The following is a 21831-nucleotide window of genomic DNA, read 5'->3' as shown; positions in this document are numbered from 1 at the left end:
CCTTATAGTGCTCCTTTAATTTGGGCACAATTTAACCTTTAACATATAATCGGTTATACAAATTAGTAAATGATATCCCCTCCAATTTTGGCTATGTGGTGTATTATGATGGATCCTTTCACTAGCCTTATTTTTCTGTAACACACTGTTCACCATTATTTGTGTGTGTGTGTGTGTGTGTGTGTGTGTGTGTGTATTGTTTGAATTTGAAAATATATTCAAATCCACTCAAAAGATAAAAAGACATGCAGATGTATTAGTGCTTACTGTGTAGGATCTCAAACAACATGCTCTATACAATATAAATACATATTCCATTAGTAATAAAAAAACGAAATTATACAAATCCTTTGTCAACTCAACCAATCTTCCAAGTTCGGCTCCTGAAGACTACATAACTATATATATTTTGGCTCTTGGAACACAATAATCTAAATTTCAGCCTTTCCATTCTTTGATGCACCACATAATCCTACATTTACATGTCATTATTTAATATGACAACTGTTTGTCCATCATGTTTTTATATCCTTTATTTAACTATCTCCATTGTCTGTGGGTGAATGAGCTACAGATGTATGGTAACATTCTACACAGCGAATAGGCAGGCCTACATGCGTGGTTGATTTGCTGCTATATGTCTCTATGTTTATCCTATGTAATTTGTTATTATATTCATGGATTTATTTATTTTTTTATACAGTGTATGTAATGCTTTGTAAAAAGTAAATTAATGGGAAATATCTAAGAAATGAATGTAAGCGATTACTATTCTCCTAACTAGCATTGCAAGCAGTACGGTAATATATTGTGGGCATTTTGCAGGAATACAATCAGTTCTGTGTGGTGGAAGAGCAGTATGAAAGTAGTGATATTCTGGAACAATCTGCTCAGGGGACCATGTGTCTGGTGCCTGGGAAAACACGAAAATTCACCTTCAAGTTTGTTGCAAAAACAGAAGATGTTGGGAAGAAAATTGAGGTGAGTCATTTGGGCATATGTTTTTTTGCACGTACAGAGGATGTTTAAGAAATTGTAAGTAGTGCAAGGGTTTGCATATCCACGTATGTATAGTGTTCTTTTAACACAGATTCTGACCACATCTGTAGTTTAGGCACCAGATATGTACACATCAGTGGGCGTTCTAGAGATATGGTTGTATTTGACCAAATTAGATTAGATTGATATCTCCCCTTTCTCCTCCTACTTGAAGCATCTAATTATTAATCCAATCCTTAAAAAAAGCCATCTCTTGGGGGGCGTGGCCTGGCAGCTCGAGGAAATGGTCGTGTGAGCCGTCAGCTCCAACGAGGGAAAGCAGATTGTAGCGATTAGCAGAGCATCTACTACTACACCCATCACACAAAGGTACCCATACGACACCCAGCAAAGCCATGGCACATAGGGCAGCAAAAAAAACGAAAATGCGCCCAGCAGCGATGCAAATCGCGGCTTTAACGCCTCCGTGATGGAGCTCGCAAAATGGCGCCGACGGCACAACATCACCCGCGGTATGCTCTGACAGGAGCGATAGTACCTCCATCTCGTTGGGGAATACAGCCCCAGCGTCAGAAACAGCACTCCAGAGAATGCTACAAGAATTGCAGCATACACTTCAAGCGGAGTTCTCCAAACTGGCCCGTGATGTCAGGGCTGATATTAAAGCCATAGGAGAGTGCACCTCCTTATTGGAAGACAAAACAGAGGAAATCATAGAAGCCCATAATAATCTAACTGGACTATATGAATCCTTTGAAGACAGACTCACATATCTCACAGAAAAAATTGCCGATCGCGATAGGCGCAACAATATCCGCTTATGCGGAATATCAGAGGACATCAAACCCTCTGAATTAAGAGAATATGCAACGACCCTGTTCAAAACATTATGCCCTGGTCTCTTGGACCGAGATCTCTGCCTGGACCGCATACACCGATTACCAAAACCAAGATTTATTGCGGCTTCCATACCTAGAGATGTACTTACCCGAGTGCATCACTTTACCTCAAAAGAAACCATTATGCGTACTGCGAGAGAGCTTAACACTATGCCGACTGAATACGCCGGGATCAAGCTGTTTACGGATTTATCGGCAGCCACGTTAGCAAAACGCAGAGAACTTGCGCCAGTCACCAAAGCACTGCGAGACGCCGACATTCTTTATAAATGGGGATACCCTACACGTCTCATACTTAAGAAGAACGCCGCAGAACACCAGATAAGATCCATCTCAGAAGGAACCAAGCTGTTAAAAGAATGGAACTTAACCATTGACCATCAAGAAGACACCAATCAATTAAAAGACACCCGCAAATCACCTACTAAGATATCCAAGGACTGGATCAATGTGGTAAAACACAAATGAGAGACTAACAGGATACTAACCGGCTGGTTAGATACAACCTTGATACACCAGTACGACGATACGTGAGCATGTATACAAGATCATACTGGTTTCCTTTTTTATTATTTTATTCATTTATTTTTTTACTTTTCTATTAGTTGTTTGGTACTATTTTATATATATGTTTGATATAGATGACTGGTTAGAGATATAAGAAACACAGGTACAAGTTGTTCCTGAATGATACTCTCCTAGAGGCTAACAACTGCCACGCAAAAGTTCTCAATTATCTCTAAGGACAGCTATACTTACCAACACTCGAAAGGGTAAAAGTAGTTAATTTTAACTGGAATTCACCCTCCCCCCACTTTGGCTCAATAAGGCCGTTTTTCCACCAACTGGCACCGGACACCAAACTCCGGTACACACCTCTGTATATAGTTGCCTTAGGGCTACATACTTTCTATCTGTTATTCCCCTGTTCCCCCTCCTCAACACAGACCAAAGATACACGTAAAAAATATCAGGGCATACACCCTTATCCCGACACGGTATGGAGCATAGAGACCTGCACAAAAATAGGGCCCAATGAGTCCGGCCACACACCCCCACCTAGGTCTACAATGCTTGTCGTGAAGCGGGGCGAACATACACCAACCAGACATAAGGCAAGCAAATGCCAACGACCCTTAAAGGGTAGGGCCTTAGAAGCCAGGGACCCCAGGACCTCCCTCTACAAAAAGCCTTACTCGCCAACACAAAAACATACATCCAATCTGACACATGGCTTTGACAATAATGTCCCTTAATACTAAAGGCTTGAACTCCCCTCACAAGAGGAGAATGGCTCTGGCAGAAGCTAAGAAGCTGAAAGCCAATATAGCCTTTTTTCAGGAGACACATTTTGTGAAAAACAAAATGCCAAAATTCTCTTCCAAACACTTCCCTATAGGGTTCCACACTGGCTATGATAAAAAGAAAAGAGGAGTCTCAATTCTAATAAATAAAGATGTGGCATTTTCACTTCACAAAAAAATAAGTGATAAAGAGGGCCGCTTCCTAATGATACAATGAACCCTACACTCTATTGAATTTATAAGGACCTCACGAGAATCAAATAGCATACACAAATAAGATAATGTCTTTAATCCAATCCCATAAATTCGGAAGTTTATTACTAGGAGGCGATACAAATTTTGTTCTAGATAGTGCTTTAGACACATCCTCTGACACCACAGTATCACGAGCAACTGCTTACAAACGCTCCAACACAGCGACACATATCAGGAAAATTATACACGACGCGGGGTTGCTGGAGAGTATATGGAGAGTATTACATCCCTCTGAGAGGGATTACTCTTTTCACTCCCACATATATAATTCATACTCGAGAATAGACAGGTTTCTGATTCCCACTTCGATGATACCAAAAGTACAAACTGCACATATTGGAATTATAACGTGGTCCGACCATGCCCCCATCACTATAACACTACAAGAAAAATTCCCCACAAAGGGATGGGGAGCATGGAGACTTAATGAAACCCTATTGAAGGACCCCCAAATTATAACCCAAATTAAAGAAGATCTAAAATCGTATTTTGAAATCAATACCACGCAAGACTCCTCCATAGACACGATATGGCAAGCCCACAAAGCAGTGGTCAGGGGTTTATTTATGAAATATGCCAGCTACGCTAAGAAACAGAGGGAAAATACATATAACACCCTTATTAAGCAAATAACAAACCTCACACGCCAATAAAGCAAGCCCCTCCACAGCGCAATGCGAGGAACTTAGAAAACTACAATCTAAACTAAACGAAATTCAACTAGACAGGACCAATTATATCTTGCATAGATATAAAAACAAATTCTTTGCACACGGGAACAAATCAGGCTCCATACTAGCGTCCAAACTGAAAGCGAGAATGGCCAACTCTCGGGTAGCGTGGATCTTCTCCTCTGACAACCGAAAACTAATAAATCCACAAGACATTGTGGAAGAATTTGCTCAATATTATAGTACATTGTATAATCTTAAAGATGATGCCAACACCCAAACCCCATCGCTCTCCCACATACAAGACTTCTTAGCCACAGTAAACCTCCCAACACTACAGGAAGATGAAATTGATCTGATCACCCAACCAATCACAGGTACGGAGCTACTCCAAATCATAAATAAATTACCCCTACATAAATCCCCAGGCCCAGATGGCCTTACTAACCTCTATTACCAAACTTTTTCCGAAACTTTGTCGTCCCCTCTCACAACATTCCTGAACCACTGTTTTAACACCGGTACTATGCAGCCTGAGATGTTACAGGCACATGTGTCGACACCACCGAAACCAGGCAAACAAACTACACTTTGCCAGAACTTTAGACCCATATCTCTCCTTAATTGTGACACAAAAATATACGCTAAAGTCCTGGCAGAAAGGCTGAAACCCATATTGACACGTATAGTACATAATGATCAATCGGGATTTGTAAAAAAACAGGCAAGGGTCGGATAATACAAGGAAAATATTAAATATCCTTGCCATATGGACTCAAAGAACATGGAGGGCCTTCTCTTAGCACTGGACGGGGAGAAGGCCTTCGATAGGTTAAATTGGCAATATATGGAACAAGTCTTATTAAAATATGGCTTTCCGGGATATCATACGACCCGATCGGGGTCAGTTGAACCCACGACCGAAAATGCGGCCTGGTATGCCGAGGGCGGGGGAGGCGGCTGCTCCCCTGACCCGGAGGCACATTGAAGCGGCTCACCGCACAAACAAGCCCTATCCCCCCCCCCTCGGACCGGCGGGGGTGATCCCGGTCCACCCTGGGGTGGCGACCTCAAGACTGCGGAGAAAAGGAATACCGCCAACAAAAGCTACCAGAGACCTACCTAAAATGGCGGACACATGTGCCGACAATGCAAGCGACGCCTCGCACGATATCCTTGTGCGAATACAAGGCCACTTCGATGCATTCTGGAGGAAGCTGGAGGGTAAGCTGCTTCAAACTGCTTCACCAAGGCCTCCCACTCCTGCAAAGCGCACATCACCCACCTACTCCTATCAAGCGAAGCGACATCCGCACAGCCGCCCAGCACCCACAACCACCCGAGCAGGACGCCGTTGCACACCTGCCGCCCGATCCCGCTACACTGCACAACGATCCGGCAGGGAACGACCCCACGCTCCCAAACCACACCGTCAGACTAGCCACACACCGCAGCACCACTCACCGACACAGAGAAGACCCGGTGGACCAGGTCCGGTTCCAGGGCTATACTACTCGACGGCAGATAAGGCGAAAGTGAGTGGACGACCTGGGAGCAGGGGGAGACAGACAGACATGCAGAAGAGCGCGACTCCAAGTTTCACCCACAAGTTCCCGAGCCTAGGAGTAGGCTAAAGCTGGACACTGTCCTCTAGATCCAGGACTTGAGACACACGGTTTGAATCTGGCCCCCAGTATATAACCATTATGCCCTATGTTTAGTTTAAATCTTGTTGGTTGTTTTATGCTCTGCCTGATGCCTATCACATTGCTGCGATTACCCAGAGAGATGGCCTTATAGGGCCCTACAGAAGCGCCTGTCAAATCCGTACTGAACCCACTATAAAGACCCTTGACCATCGCACTTAATGGGCTACCCTGGGCACTCTAAGCAGATCTCTGCAATTTGCCCACTATTATAAATGTATGGGACCCAAACAGTCCACATTTCCAGCGACCCCAACTAAAACTCTAGCAACAACTCTCGGAGCACACAGCCACCCCATATACCCAGCTTGGTCTCACAACTGCCATACACCTGTCTAACTCTGTACCTCACCGTTTTAGACAAACGGAACAGGAGACACCTCTAGACAAACGACACTTAGACATGTTAATTCTACTTACTTAAATTACTTAAACCACTTAAAGAGAATCTTGTTTAGACTTAGCATGTATACACAATATGCACCCTAGCATAGCAATTTACTCCGCTCTAAGCATATACCCAGAGGTGCACTTAAACGACTGAACAGCGACACCCAGCATGATGTTACCTAAGCTTGCTTTCTACCATGTCCATACTCTACTACTACTTAATTATAAAATTTGTGCTAGCTATCTCATGTACCTCTTGTTCAACTGTCTATAATAAGTTGGAGGAATGCCTTTGGGGTACCTCACAACCGTCTGTTAAAAGCTTCTGCACTACAAAAATAAAGAATAAAAAAAAAAAATATGGCTTTCCAAGAACGTTTATAAAAGGGATACTATCCTTATACTCTAACCCCTCAGCCAAGGTCACCAATGGAGGCTTCTTATCAAACTCCTTCCCGATCAGAAACGGCACCCGCCAAGGCTGTCCACTCTTGCCCTTATTGTTTGTGCTATCACTCGAACCCTTGGCATATAAAATTCGGAACAGTATGGAAATAACAGGAATACCTATATCCACTATGGAATGCAAATTGTCAATGTTTGCAGATGATGTCCTTGTCTCTCTATCCAACCCAACACAATCATTACCCTGCGTCTTAAACACACTAAATGAATATAGTGCAATATCATATTATAAGTTAAACCAAACCAAAACTCAAGCATAACCCATAAGACTAGCATCTTCTACAGTACAAACGTTGAAAGACAAATTCTCCTTTGATTGGAGACACACCCACATCACTTACCTTGGTATAAAAATAACGGCAACATTCAGAGGTATATCCCAGCATAATCTATCCACCCTCCCACAAGTATGTGCACAACTCTTACACAAATGGAAAGATGTTCTGTTATCATGGCTGGGTAGAATAAATGCAATTAAGATGGTTATCCTTCCGAAACTATTATATGTATTTCGCATGATACCAAGTCCGCTATCGCCCTCACTGGGCAAACACATTCAATGGCTAATATCAATGTATATATCGGAGCAAAAGAAACCACGTTTACCTTTTGCCCTTCTTCAAACTTCGGTGAAAATGGGTGGACTCGGGGTCCCGAACATATTTAATTACCAGAAAGCTGCTGTTTTAGAAACTGCGGTTAAACTTCATGCTCCCAAGTCCACATTGCAATGGGCTGACTTAGAAAACAACTATAGTGTTAAGGGTTCAGCAGTAGACTACATGTGGACCCCCAAACATTTGAGGGACAACACTCGCACCTTATTACCCCTCACCAGATTCTCTATACAAGCCTGGGACCATCTACACCGCACTCATACAACTGATCACAAATTCCTACCATGGGCACCACTAACGGCGCTCAAAGCGGTGTTCCCTTGGCTGTCCAAATGGAGAGATGTAGGGATTTTCCGCATTATTGATCTATGTAAACAGGGCAAGATCATTCCTTTCCCAGATTTGCAAACCATCTATAATCTACCCCACTCCTTTATATTTCCCTACATCCAACTAAAGAGCATAATCGCAGATAAGGTACTAAAGATTGTAAATGAACCACACCACTTTGGCATAAACTTGCTCACATTATATGAAAGATGCAGCAGATCTCCGGTTAGAGCCAAAACTCTTTCCCTGGGATATGCGGCACTAAACGCGCAACTACCCACCCCGGAATTGAAATATAGAACCCAATGGGATAGAGAAACCTCCCAAACCTTCACTAATAAGCAATGATTAGACTCACTCTTAGCACTGAAGGGAATAACATTCTGCTATTCTCATAGAAGCCCACAAGAAACTCATCTACAGATGGTACCTTACACCCGACAGGCTTAATAGAATCTACCCACATACCTCAGATGCATGTTGGAGATGCAACAAATGCAAAGGCACGATGACCCATATCTGGTGGGAGTGTTTGGTCATTATCCCCCTATGGGAGGAAATTCAGAACATATGGGACAAAGTCAGCGGCCAACAGCTACAACTCAAACCTGTAACCGCTCTCTTTCTTTCATTACCTGACCATGTCCCCCACTCCGACAAACACTTGTTACTAATAATGATTCTAGCAGCACGCAACCTCATTGCCACCCATTGGAAACAGACGATTTGCCCTCCCCTAATGTTGCTGCACTATAAAGTAAGGCTATACCTAAAATATGAAATGCTTACAGCACATACAACTAGACAAATAACCACATCTCGCCACAGCTGGCATCAATGGAACAGCCACACTTCATAAAGAGTAACCCCTTTATAGATATAGCCTATAAAATAGGGTAAAACCAAGGCTAGAATGAAGCACATTATAACTCTCATGATCAAAACACGGAACTAAATGTAAACTAAGGGCGACGTGGCTGGTGCTGGAGTATACCTATACCTAAACCACAACGTACACTATTGGAAATAAATGCTATACTATGCCCAATGTAATGTTGTGTAATATTGTATGAAGTTCTAACGACATGTACAAATGTACAATTGTATGACAACCCTTTGGATCTGTGATTGTTCCCTTTGTTTCCCCCCCCCATTCTTTTCTGTACCCCACAGCTTGTTACAAATCTTTCAATAAAATACAAATTAGAAAAAAGAAAAAAAAAAAAGCCATCTCTTGGCCCTACCTTTCCTTTTAACTATCATCTTATGTACTTATTCTCCACCACTTATAAGTTTCTAGAGCGGCCTCTATGCCCCATGTAACTACGTTTCTCAATTCCGACACCCTCACTGACACTCTTATATTTGATTTCCACTCTCTGCACTCTGCTGCAGGGTTCACAAACTACCAGCATGGGTGCTAAGTTGCCAGCACTTCAATTTCCACACTAGGTAATAGTTGGTAATTGAGCTGATGGCTGCTTTCCCACTAATGCAGCATGGCTGAGTAGTGTCCTGAGGGGGAGAACACTTTCTCCTGACAGGACTCTGAGGAGTCAAGTCACGGTGCTGTTTATAGTGTGTGAACTGGAAGCTCCTTGTATACACTCTGCTTGCTAATGCTGCTACTCACGCACTTATTATTACATGCCATGACTAATGCAACTCACGACGCGTGTACACTACTGAACCTGCATGATCAATCTCTGTAAATTACTTGCTGTTTTCTATGCCTACTGTATGAGTGTAAAGTGTTATGCAATATGATTGCACTATATTCTTGCTAAAAATAATATGAATTCATATATGTATGGTAAAATGACACATTGGACATAACTGATGATGCTTTTCAGATCACCTCTGTAGATCTAATCCTGGGCAGTGAGACAGGCCGATGCGTGATCTTGAACTGGAGAGGAGGTGGAGGAGATGCAGCTTCTGCCCAAGAGGCTATACAGGCAGCTCGCTCCTTCAGACGTCGCCCTAAACTACCTGACAACGATGTTCACTGGGACAGCATCACAATCCAGGCGAACACCATGTGAGTTACGTGTTGTATGATTACAATAGAAAAGTAAAGGTTATTACTTTACTTTCTACAGGCGGTGTGAAGAACTGTGCCTATAAATGTAAGGCTTAATTAGAAAATGCAAAAACAAAACAGAGTATTCACTAAGCAGTGAATTGAAACTAAAATGCTACATTTAGATCAAAATAACCGATTTTGTAAAATTACTAACTTAAAGGGATACTTCCCAGTCCCCCTCCCCCTCCCCTATTAAAACTACTATTTAGTGATTATGCATTTTTTTCATTGGGATATATCTAAAAACTGTTTGCAAAAGCTGCATATCTCTTGTCTGCAGCCTTTGCAAGCCCCCCCTGCTTCCCCAGCCAAGTACAGTCTTCCCAATGAAGCTCAATGAGAATTTTGCAAGACAGGTGCTCAGGTCAATTGGTGCCTCTTGAGTTTAACTCCACTGAGCTAAGAAAACCAGAAATAACTGAACCAGTTGTCTGATTGGTAATATATTGTGTGAATATTTTCTACTCTGGTTATATCAAAAGTCTTTTAAAAACTCAAGGTAAGTAACGGGAATATATGATTTGTCAATTAAAGGGACACTATAGTCACCAAAACAGCTTTGGCTTAATGAAGCAGTTTTGGTGTATACACTATGCCCCTGCAGTCTCACTGCTCAATTATCTGCCATTTAGGAGTTAAATCACTTTTGTTTCTATTTATGCAGCCCTAGCCACACTTCCCCTGGCTGTGACTGACACAGCTGGCATGAAAGCAAAATGTTTAAATTTTTTGAATCAGATATAACTTACTTTAAAAGTTTTTATCTGCTGATCTGTAAATTGAACTTAATTACAAACCAGAAGCTCCTGCAGGGTCTATTAACAGTGCAGGGGATAATACATTCTAAATTAATCAGAATTTGCAATAAAGGAAGTGTAAACATTAGATTACTCTTTACAGGAAGTGTTTAGGAAGGCTAAGTCTTCCTAAACACTGTAAGTCACATGCAGGGTGGTGTGACTTGGGCTACATAAACAAAGTTATATAATTACAGAATTGGCAGCAAGACTGCAGGGGCATGACCAATATACCAAAACTGCTTTATTAAGCTAAAGTTGTTTTTGAGACTATAATGTCCCTTTAAAGTAAGACTGGAAGCAAATATCTGGGAAGGACAAAGACCAAGTTAGTGGAATGGCATCAATTAATTTAGAGAAAGTTTTAAAACATACCAAATTACATGTAAACCTGGATCAAATTCTTAAATTAATTGTGGTGTTAGATGAAAAGCACTTTTGTTTTACAAACAAAAAAAAATAATAGATTAACACATCACATTGAATCCTGTCTCAAACATATGGTTCTCAGGTTTTTCAGCCCTGTGGAGTCTTTAAGACAATTCAGACTTTGAGTACTAAAGTAGTAGTCTATGGGAACTCAACTCATGGAAAGAATTTAATTGGGGAGGAGAGCTTTTTAAAAACTGTTTTGGATAATTTAATGATACTGCAAATATAAACGACACAGCAGTTAAAATAAAGCAGAAATAAATATAATTCAGATTGTGTCTGTGCCTATCATGATACATAGAATGTTAAACAAATACATATACCGTATATACTCGAGTATAAGTCGAGTTTTTCAGCACATTTTTTGTGCTGAAAACCCTCCACTCGACTTATACTCGAGTCACTTACATTGCCATAATACAGACCAGGACCGCCGGGCTCATTACAAGCCCAGCGGTCCTGTTGGGGGCTGGCAGGAAGCTGTTACTTACCTTTACAGCAGCTCCTGTCAGCTCCCTTTCTTACCATGGCAACACTCCGCGCGGCCGCGAGACTTACAGTGGGAGCTGACCGGACCGGAGGAGAGAGAAGGGAGCTGACAGGAGCTGCTGTAAAGTTAAGTTACAGCTCTCTGCCAGCCCCCCTCCTACACAGCCCATCCACTGGACCACCAGGGAATGAGAGCCCCCCTCCCTGGCCAGCTAACAAACAGGGAGGGGGGACGAATAAAAATGTAAATAATAATAAAATAAAATATTAATAATATTAAAAAAAATTTTTTTTTTTAAATATTAATAATATAACAATTTTTTTTAATATTAAAATAATAATAATTAAAAAATAAAAATAAAAATGCCCACCCCCCACCAAGGCTCTGCATCACATACACAAACACACTCTGCATCACACACACACACTGCATTCACACACACACACACACACACACACACTGTAAATACATATTCAGTATATTTTGGGATATAATTTTATTTAGAAATTTATCAGTAGCTGCTGCATTTCCCACCCTAGTCTTATACTCGAGTCAATACGTTTTCCCAGTTTTTTGGGGTAAAATTAGGGGTCTCGACTTATATTCGGGTCGACTTATACTCGAGTATATATGGTATGTTTATCCTCGTCTGTTATAGTCAGTAGCAGCCCTCACTTTTTCTTTCCCCACTTTACTAGGATCATTTCTAGAGTTCCGAAGATTTCTGTCCAACTGCGTCATGAGCCGCCTGCCCTCTGCAATGAAATGTATTGCCTAATGATTAGAATACAGTCTCAGGAGAACACGGTTATTAAGGATGTGAAGCTCACTGCAGGCCTAAAGCCAGGTATGTGTCCCATGTAACATCTCACCTTCTCACCTTCTTTTTGCACACAGGAGAAAAGTGTTTGAACTTATCGCATTAAATTGCTAGGGATCTTTTTCATCCTGGTGGCTGAGCGTGGGAGAAGGCAGGTGCCCATACAGGCAGATATGGGATCAGTCAATCCTTGTGAAACAGGCAGCATGTAGTGAACTATATTTACATTCAGAGGTCTGCCCCAACTATTTACAGAATTCTGCTTTAAAATTAAATAGATTAATTCTGTAAGATCACTCCCATTTGCTGCAGTCTTGGCTGTGGGATATGAGTTTGAGCTCCTGCAATTAAAGGGATACTGTAGGCACCCAGACCACTTCAGCTCATTGAAGTGGTTTGGGTGCAATCTCCCATCACCCTTAACCCTGCAGTGATTATTATTGAATTTTTTTTATAAACTGCAATAATTACCTCTGAAGGCTAACTAGAGGGAATTGAAACAAACTTTTGGTCTGTTATCTGACGCTGGACATCCTCACGCTCTGCATGAGGACCTCCAGCTTCAGACTTTCCCAAAAGGAAAGCATTGAATGTGCATTAGGTCTCTCATGTCGGCGGGGGAAGATCGTGGGCGAAGGTAAGTGACCCAGGTAAGTGACTGAAGGGGTTATTTACTCCTTCAGCGCCGCGGGAGGGGGCCTTGACAGAGGGCAAATCAAACGAGTTTGTTTTCCTGGCAGTATAGTTTCCCTTTAACAAAGTTTGGTGGTGTTGTTAATTTTATCGGCTTATTTACCCCCAAACTTGTGCAAAAAATGGTTTGGGGAGAAAACATGAGGTATAGCAGAAATAATTCAAATGTAGTGTTATTACATATAGATTAGCATAGTTTATAGACTTGTGCAAAAATTCATTTTCCCAGATAGATCGAGTCATTCAGGTGTGGACGAACTGCTCCAAACTATTTCTTTTGCACAAGTCTATTAACCTCTTTATGACAACAGGTTTGGTAAATCCCTTGATGTGACATTTGTTGCAAACTCAGCCACTTAAAATGGTTGTTCTTAGAAATGGAACAGAAATGTTATTTTAATCAGGGTGCAAAATTTTACCATAAGTCTTAACCTATTAACCAGGGTTGAAAATTAATTTAATCACCACAAAAATGTAATCAATCTGCATTTTCATTCAAGTTTTTTTGCAGGGTATGTGGAAGGTGTGTGAAAGCAGGCGTGTATTTTTCTGGAGGGTTTGTGATTGCAGGGGCATATGTGAAGAGTGCCTTTGTGTTTGTGTGAATGCAATTGTGTATGTGTGCAATGTACGGTTGTCCATAAAATATATAATAATCCACATTCACCTCAAGTAGTGATGTTGCATTGTTATTTGAACAGAGAGGACATTGACCTTTTGACTTGCCTTCCACCTGGTCCCTATTTATCTGCTGAGATATGGTTTTGTCTGCCTATATGCTTATTATTTTCTATGCTGTTCCATACACTGTACCATCACCTATAATATTGTGCATGTTTGTTTTTATATTTTGGCATTTTGAGTTTTAGAACTCTTTATTAAGTACACTAGATAATTGGAAATCATTTGAAATTTCTCCTGGAAACAGAAAGTGGGTTAATAGTAATGGAATTGCTATTTATAATTAAAGTGTAGTGTACACGTTGGTTTTCAGAAAACATGTTTATTCTTTTTTGTTTTTGTTTTTTATAGAATATTCATCGGACATGTTGATATAACTGTTGGCTTGCAACACTGAGCCTCTTTAGATTTTGTTGCTGCTATTGTATGAATACGATAAATCAGAATTATGTGCTTACTTGCTTTACTTGGGTTGGGGTATTTGTTGATAACCTCAGATGACTCTGCACCATGGCATGCATTGTGCTCTAACCCAAGAGAACAATGTCTCACACAGGGCAAGACGCCAACCTGACACAGAAGACTCTGGTTACACTCCATGGGGGAGAAGTGTGTGATGACTCCAGTCCAGCTCTGCTTACCGACATCCCCATGAAAGACCTGCAGCCAGGAGAACAGGTGAATTAATAACCTTTCACAGTGGGCTTCTTCCTAAAAATGTGTTTCAGGGAGGAAATTAGCGTTTACCTTCGACTAAACAGTGCAACTTGGTATTTTTACAAATGCAATCATCATAAACACTTTCATCTATACCAGACATTATTTTTAAAACTCCTGTGAATTTATAAAAAACCTGTCCCCTCATCAAGGGATTAATCAGCAGTTACATTGAGAAAACCCACACATGTAGACTGTGAGGAAAACAGTATAGCTTTGATGATAGAATGAAAGGCTGCTCACAGCCACCCAACTAGTTCGTTCCTACCATTTATCACATCTAACTGGACCATACAAGACAGCCCTGGGTATCAGATGGGGTCATATCTGATTTTCAATATATCTCTTGTGCAGAACAAGTTAGTTCATCACTGACTTAGTCACTTTGATCTATTTGTGAAGAGTATCTTTAAAATCATAGCCAGAAGGCTGTGCTTTCTTATCCCTAAACTACAACATATGATTGTGTTCTAGAACTGGTTAAGTGTTAAACACTCCTAGCAGAAACAGTTTCAGCACATCCCAACATGTAATGTTGTCCCATGCCAGTTTCCTGACAAGTTCACATCAGTTATTGATATTATTATGAGTCGTGCATTGTTGGGAATTAACTAGAGAATTTATCATTTCAGCTCAAAATATAATTGTTAGCATTTTTATTTTTTATTTTGCCTTTTTTGGGGCTATAATGAGTCATTTCTTGATTAATTCCTGGTAAATAATCCGTTCAGTGATTTAAGACAAAAAATACGTCATGTACCCCTTGTGTTCTACTGTCATCAAAAAAATTGGACTGTGAGTGAAAATGACAGAATATGCATAGATTTAGTCATTGGGAGATAGATTTGCTGCTCTCCATATCCTGTTGACTACACCACATTCATATGTTGCAGTATTGTAATACCATGGAGATTCCAACTCTCTTTAATATATTAATATCACTAAATCTGGCTTCCTTTTTGGCTTTAATTACCGATCCCTCTGAGGGGAACTCTCCATCCCCTATATACTCTTCCCTTGCTCTACATTTCCAGGCAATCTTAAAACTTTCCATTCAATCTATAAACCCCCTATCCATTTTAAACCTGTACAGGTAATTGGATATTTGCATAAATTATTGTTGCAGGCCACACCGTTTAATTGTGTACTTGCATACTATATTGCCATTGGTTAGCTTGCTCTGTATGTCTCAGTTTCTGATTGTATGGCAACAGATTTTATTTACCACAGTTTTTTTTTTTGTTTTTTTTGTCATTTTTCTAAGCACACACATTCACAAAAAAATATGAAATTCCAGGAACTCCTTTTGTGTAACTGCAGCAATTAATAGGTTTCAGTATATATTCTTGTGGATATTATTTTATATGTCCAATAAGAACAACTCCTGTAGATTACACACTCAATATGTGTGTATGGAGCAAAAATGTGTATATTTATATAAAGATTGAACATTAGGAGACATCCAATCCAAGGCCAACAGGCAGCAACAATCATAGCCAAGATAACAGAAAATACAAATGTTTTTAAGAGTTCAACACTGTGGTTGGCTCGACAACCTTTTACCTTTATTTATTTATTTATTTTTATTTTAATAAATAGAATTGCATATGCTAGCGTACTGAACTAAATTATTTCACAACCAACATGGAGGCATCATCATAATAGAATAACCACAAACTGCTAGCTCTATTTTAATCCATATAGTAATCCTCATACTTAGCTGCCAATATGATATGATTCTAATCTTTGAAAAGGTGTTATTTACGGGATGCAAGCACTCATTGTACTTGATACACAGTTTAGATTATCCTTGTTATCTTTTGCAGCTGGACATGCCCCTGTACTTTCGTTGTGGAAGTGTTGGCACACGTGTGTTCTTGGTCTACGTTTCATATCTGATAGACACAACAGTGGAAGACAAACAGATTGTGTGCAAATGTCACAGAGTAAGTTGACATTCTCTGTAGCTGCCAAGTCCCGAATGAACCTTTCCTAACAGTAGTTGAAACAGTCTTCTTGCCGCAGAGCTGGCTTATGTGTAGGTATGCTGACATACAAGTTTCTCAGTATAAAGGCAGGGAAAGAAATTCCTACGAACACTATAGGGTCAGGATCACAAACATGTATTCCTGACCCTATAGTGTTAAAACCACCATCTAGCCCCCTCCCCCTTGCATCCGTAAATATAGTAAAATCTTACTTGTATTCAAGTCTGCAGCTGCTGACTCTGCCCCTGAACTGCCTCTGCCTGTTGATATCATCAGAAGTGGTAGTCTGAGCCAATCACAATGAATCCCAATAGGATTGGCTGAGACTGACAAGGAGGCATATCAGAGGTAGAGCCAGCAAAAGTCAAACACAGCCCTGGCCAATCAGCATCTCCTCTTAGAGCTGAATTGAATCAATGCATCTCTATAAGGAAAGTTCAGTGTCTGCATGCAGAGGGTGGAGACACTGAATGGCACTGCTGCTTACTCTGCAGCACTGCCCAAGGAAGCAGCTTTAGCAGCCATCTCAGGAGTGGCCATTGGAGTTATCACTAGGCTGTAATGTAAACACTGTATTTTATCTGAAAACACAGTGTTTACAGAAAAAAAGCCTGGAGGGAGTGATTCTACTCACCAGAACAAATGCAATAAACTGTAGTTCTGGTGACTATAGTGTCCCTTTAACCCCTTAAGGACACATGACGTGTCTGACACGTCATGATTCCCTTTTATTCCAGAAGTTTGGTCCTTAAGGGGTTAAATATATTTTTTTGCTTACTCTGCAGTTTGCAATTCAAAAGAAACTATAACTACTGGAAAAAGTAACATGTAATCACTAACAGGCTGATTGTTTTTATTTATTTATTATTGTCATGTACATTAACCCCTTAAGTACCAAGGACGTGCTAGGTATGTCCAGCAAAAAATGGTCCTTAACGACCACGGACGTACCTAGTACGTCCTCAAAGTCCTTAGTACTTACCCGATTGCCGCCGTTCCCCTACCGGCGATCTGTGTTGCTTCCGATCTGGGGGGACTGCCTGACAGCCCAGATAGTCGTGCCCGTCCCCTCCCCCTCTGTAAATTAGGCCCCCACAGGCCATGTGATCGCTCTGAAATATAAGGCTTGATTTTCCGTTTTTTCACATTGAAATTTGCTAGATTGGTTATGTTGCCTTTGAGATCATATGTTCAGTCTTTTTTAGTAGCCACTTAGTCACAAACACTGGCCAAAGTTAGCGTTCATAATTGTTTTTTTGCATTTTTAACACACAAACAAATATAAATGTCACAGTGATTGTGACTAAGTGGCTACTAAAAAGACTGGACATACCCCATAGTGAATACCCTGGATTGTCAACTTTAAAAAAAATATGTACATGTAAGGTGTGATTCAGATATTTATGACCGATAACAGTGTTACAAGGTCACTATTGATACATTTAAAAATATATATTTTGAAACAGCAATGTCCTACTTGTACTTATAGCCCTATAACTTGCAAAAAAAAAAAAAAAAAGCTAAGAACATGTTAACATTGGTTATTTCTAAACTCAGGACAAATTTTAGAAACTATTAAGCACCGGTGTTTTTTGGCGGTTGTAGATGCGTAACAGATTTTGGGGGTCAAAGTTAGAAAATGTGTGTTTTATTTTCTTTCATCACATTTTATTATTATTTTTATAGTAAATTATGATATGATGAAAATAATGGTATCTTTAGAAAGACCATTTAATGGTGAGAAAAACTGTATATAATATGTGTGGGTACAGTAAATGAGTAAGAGGAAAATTACAGCTAAACACAAACACCGCTGAAATGTAAAAACAGCCCTGGTCCTTAATGGTAAGAAAATTCAAAACCAGTCTTTTTACTTAGGGGTTAAATGCAATGCATTTCTTGTCCAGCCTGAAATTTCCTGCAAATGTAAAATCTCCCATGATTCTAAAAATTAGAGAAAAATGATTGCCAGCGGGCATATTTCATATGCACACAATTTCTCATCCCTGAAACCTGCAGTGGAGGTAAGCATGTTTGCAAGGCTAACACTTCAGTAGCATTTGCAAACAACATATTCTTATTTAGTGTGTTTTGGGGATTTTTATTTTTGTGAAATCCAAATAACTATATTTGATAAGTGCGGTTGTTCCTTGTCAAAATCAATTTTTTTTTTATAATTGGTGCCAAGTCTGACAGTGATCGGTGATCATATAGTCTAAAGACCAGTATCCAAACAAGAGCTCTAATCCTAGCAGAGAACATATTCCTTGTCAGTCAGCAATGAGCCATGCCATGGGTGGCCTCAAAGTTGTCCCCTATCTGTTTTAGAATGAGAACTCCCATGATGCTTTGCCAGCCTAAAGACTGAAAATGCATCATGGGAGGTGTAGTTCTGCAACAACTAGAGGCTGCCTATTACCAACCTAGTGGCAAGTATTAAAAGTAAACATAAACAGGTCTCCTACCTGAAATTCTGTGTCTCTTTTATAATACAATAATCTAAAAGGCCTTTGTAAATAATGCTAATTTTACCATTTTATCAAGACTGTGCAGAAAACAGTGTTAGAAGTGTTAGTCGTTCTCACATCTGCTATCTTTATTTTAACTCAGGATGAGACTGTCACCATTGAAACCATGTATCCATTTGATGTTACTGTGAAATTTGTATCTATAAAGGTCAGTATTAAAAGGGCACTAAATTAAAATACGATTTGGTAGATTAATATTGCATGCAATTATTTTTACATTTTATGGGGTTGATTTAATCCAAGCATACATTTACTGTAGAGCTACCATATACACCTGATGTAAGCGCTCCTCTTTCTGTCCAGTGCTGATATCTCAGTGATGAAAAGTGTCCAATCACAGGCTTCTCGACGAGAAGCCTTGCAGACCCCAGAATCAAAGTGCATATAGTTCAGGCTCAGCATGCTGTGTCCAGCACATTTAGACTGTCAGCTTGTTAAACAGAAGCTTGGTCTAATGCGCCAGCAAGGCCAATTGGCATCTCCTCATAGAGATGCATTGAATCAATGTATCTCTATGAGGAAAGTTCAGCATCTTCATGCAGAGCGTGGAGACACTTAATGGCAGTGCAGCACTGTCCCAGGAAGCACCTCTAGTAGCTATCTGAGGAGTGACCACTAGAGGTGTCCCTAGGCTTTAATGTAAACACTGCATTTTCTCTGAAAAGACCGTGTTTACCGCAAAAAGCCTGCAGGGACTGTCTATACTCACCGGAATAACTACAATGAGCTATAGTTTTTCTGGTGACTCTAGTGTCCCTTTAATTAGCATATTCAAACGTTTTTATCAATATGTTTATGATTTCATGTAATACCAATGCATTTATTTGTCACATTTCTCATTCTATCAGTTTGAGCATTTAGATAAAGTGTATGGAGACATCCCATTCTTACTAATGACCGATATCCTGAGCGCATCACCATGGGCGCTTACCATTAACTCCAGCCAACTTCAACTGGCGCAATCTATCATTTCTGTGGATGAAGTGGAGTCACAAGTAGAAAATGGTGAGTAATTAAATTATCATTTTGAGTGAGACTTCATCCTTTAAAGGAGCACTATAGCACTAGCCTTCTTTCTCGCTTTTATATTAGTTAAAAAAATACTAAAAAATAAATATGAGTGCTTTTAATCATGTAAACTTACCTCCGTTCCAGCGCCGAGATCCTCTATAGCAGTGCTCCCCAACCTTTTTATCGCCGCGGACCGGTAAACGTTTGATAATTTTTCCGTGGCCCGCTTGTTTTGATTTAATAAGACAAAAAAAAAAAAAAAAAAAAACAGTCACATATATTAAAAAAAACACGCAGACACATACATAGTCAGAAAATCACAAACACAGTCACATAAAGACATAGACTCAAAATTGTGTGTATGTGTGTGTGAGCGGTGCAGTGTGTATGTGAGGGTGGCAGTGTGTGTGAGAGTTGCAGTGTGTGTGGGGGGGCAGTGTTTGTGGGGCAGTGTGTGTAGTGTGTGTATGGGGGCAATGTTTGTGGGGCAGTGTGTGCAGTGTGTCTATGGGGGCAGTGTTTGCAGGGCAGTGTGTGTAGTGTGTGTATGGGGACAGTGTTTGTGGGGCAGTGTGTGTAGTGTGTGTATGGGGCAATGTGTGTAGTGTGTGTATGGGGCAGTGTTTGTGGGGCAGTGTGTGTATGGGGCAGTGTGTGTAGTGTGTTTATGCAGTGTGTGTAGTGTGTGTATGGGGCAGTGCTTGTGGGGCAGTGTGTTTATGGGGCAATGTGTGTAGTGTGTGTATGGGGCAGTGTGTGTAGTGTGTGCATGGGGGCAGTGTTTGTGGGGCAGTGTGTGTAGTCTGTGTATGGGGCAGTGTTTGTGGGGCAGTGTGTGTATGGGGGGTAAGGAGGGTAGGGAGGCTTTTTTTAAATTTATTTAATTAAAATTAATATATTCATGTCCCCCCTCCCTTCTTACCTTTACTGGGAGGAGGGGGGACATTTCTTAGTCCCTGGTGGTCCGGTGGGGATTCCCTGGTGGTCCGGTGGTGGTGAGGTGAACTCTAGCCCAGTTACAGGGCTAGAGTTCAATCTCGCGAGATTTGGAGCGTTGCCGTGGTTACCGCGGCAACGCTCCAAATCTCGCGAGAGGAGGACCCGGAGGAGCTGCAGGTAAGAGCTCCTGGGTCCTCTCTCACTCCCTCCCCTGCCGGCTGTCAGCACAGTGCTTGCAGACCGGGGAGGGAGGTCTCTGATCTCCCCTCCGGTCCGCAGGCACCTTGCAGGGCTGGCACTTGGGCAATGCCAGCCCTGCATTAGCCGGCAGGCTCGCACACCCCACACCCCTGGGCGGCCCGGTACCGTTTGATCCACGGACCGGTACCGGTCCGCGGCCCGGGGGTTGGGGAACACTGCTCTATAGGGATGGAAGGATAGAGAGGGAGGGATGGATGGATGGAGAGGGATGGATGGAGAGGGATGGATGGATGGAGAGGGATGGAGGGATGGAGAGGGATGGAGGGATGGAGAGAGAGGGATGGATGGATGGATGGATGGAGAGAAATGGATGAATCCATCCATCCCTCTCTATCACTCACTCTCTCTCACTCACCTACTCTCTCATTTTCTCACTCACTCACACTCACTCACACACTCACTCTCACTCATTTTTAAAATAAGTTTACTTACTGTTTTAAATCAGGAGATCCTCCTGCTTGGTCTCATGCCTTCTGCTGTCAGCCTGTGAGCCTGAGCCAACGCTGTGTGTGCAGGAGATCCTTCTCTCCCACACTGTCAGCTCTGATTGCTGACAGGCTCCGGGTTACTACAGGACACAGGAGGCACATTCACAGTGGACGTCAAAGGTGATTCCTGCACATCATGCAGGACTAGACTCGGAAGTCCCTCTGGTGCCCGTCTGAGTGACTGCCACTGGAGGTGTTCCTAGATTCTAAGGTAAACACTGTATTTTCTCAGAAAATACAGTGTTTACATGAAAGAGCCTGCAG

At 41.3% G+C, this 21831-nt stretch overlaps 1 protein-coding gene across 1 annotated transcript in view; it reads left to right on the top strand.

Moving 5' to 3' along the window:
• TRAPPC11 (trafficking protein particle complex subunit 11) overlaps positions 1–21831 on the top strand; it is a 57659-nt gene that overhangs the window by 23953 nt on the left and 11875 nt on the right. Inside the window, exons 19-25 of the mRNA XM_063458142.1 lie at positions 826–981; positions 9490–9677; positions 12140–12288; positions 14192–14313; positions 16179–16298; positions 18951–19016; positions 19717–19873. Coding sequence (XP_063314212.1) covers positions 826–981; positions 9490–9677; positions 12140–12288; positions 14192–14313; positions 16179–16298; positions 18951–19016; positions 19717–19873 — 958 coding nt within the window. The remainder of the gene's footprint in view (positions 1–825; positions 982–9489; positions 9678–12139; positions 12289–14191; positions 14314–16178; positions 16299–18950; positions 19017–19716; positions 19874–21831) is intronic.

This window comes from Pelobates fuscus, chromosome 6, assembly GCF_036172605.1.
Source record: "Pelobates fuscus isolate aPelFus1 chromosome 6, aPelFus1.pri, whole genome shotgun sequence".
NCBI classification, from domain to species: domain Eukaryota; kingdom Metazoa; phylum Chordata; class Amphibia; order Anura; family Pelobatidae; genus Pelobates; species Pelobates fuscus.
The sequence above is the reverse complement of the archived record's forward strand: the minus strand, read 5'-3'. Positions and strand labels throughout refer to the sequence as shown.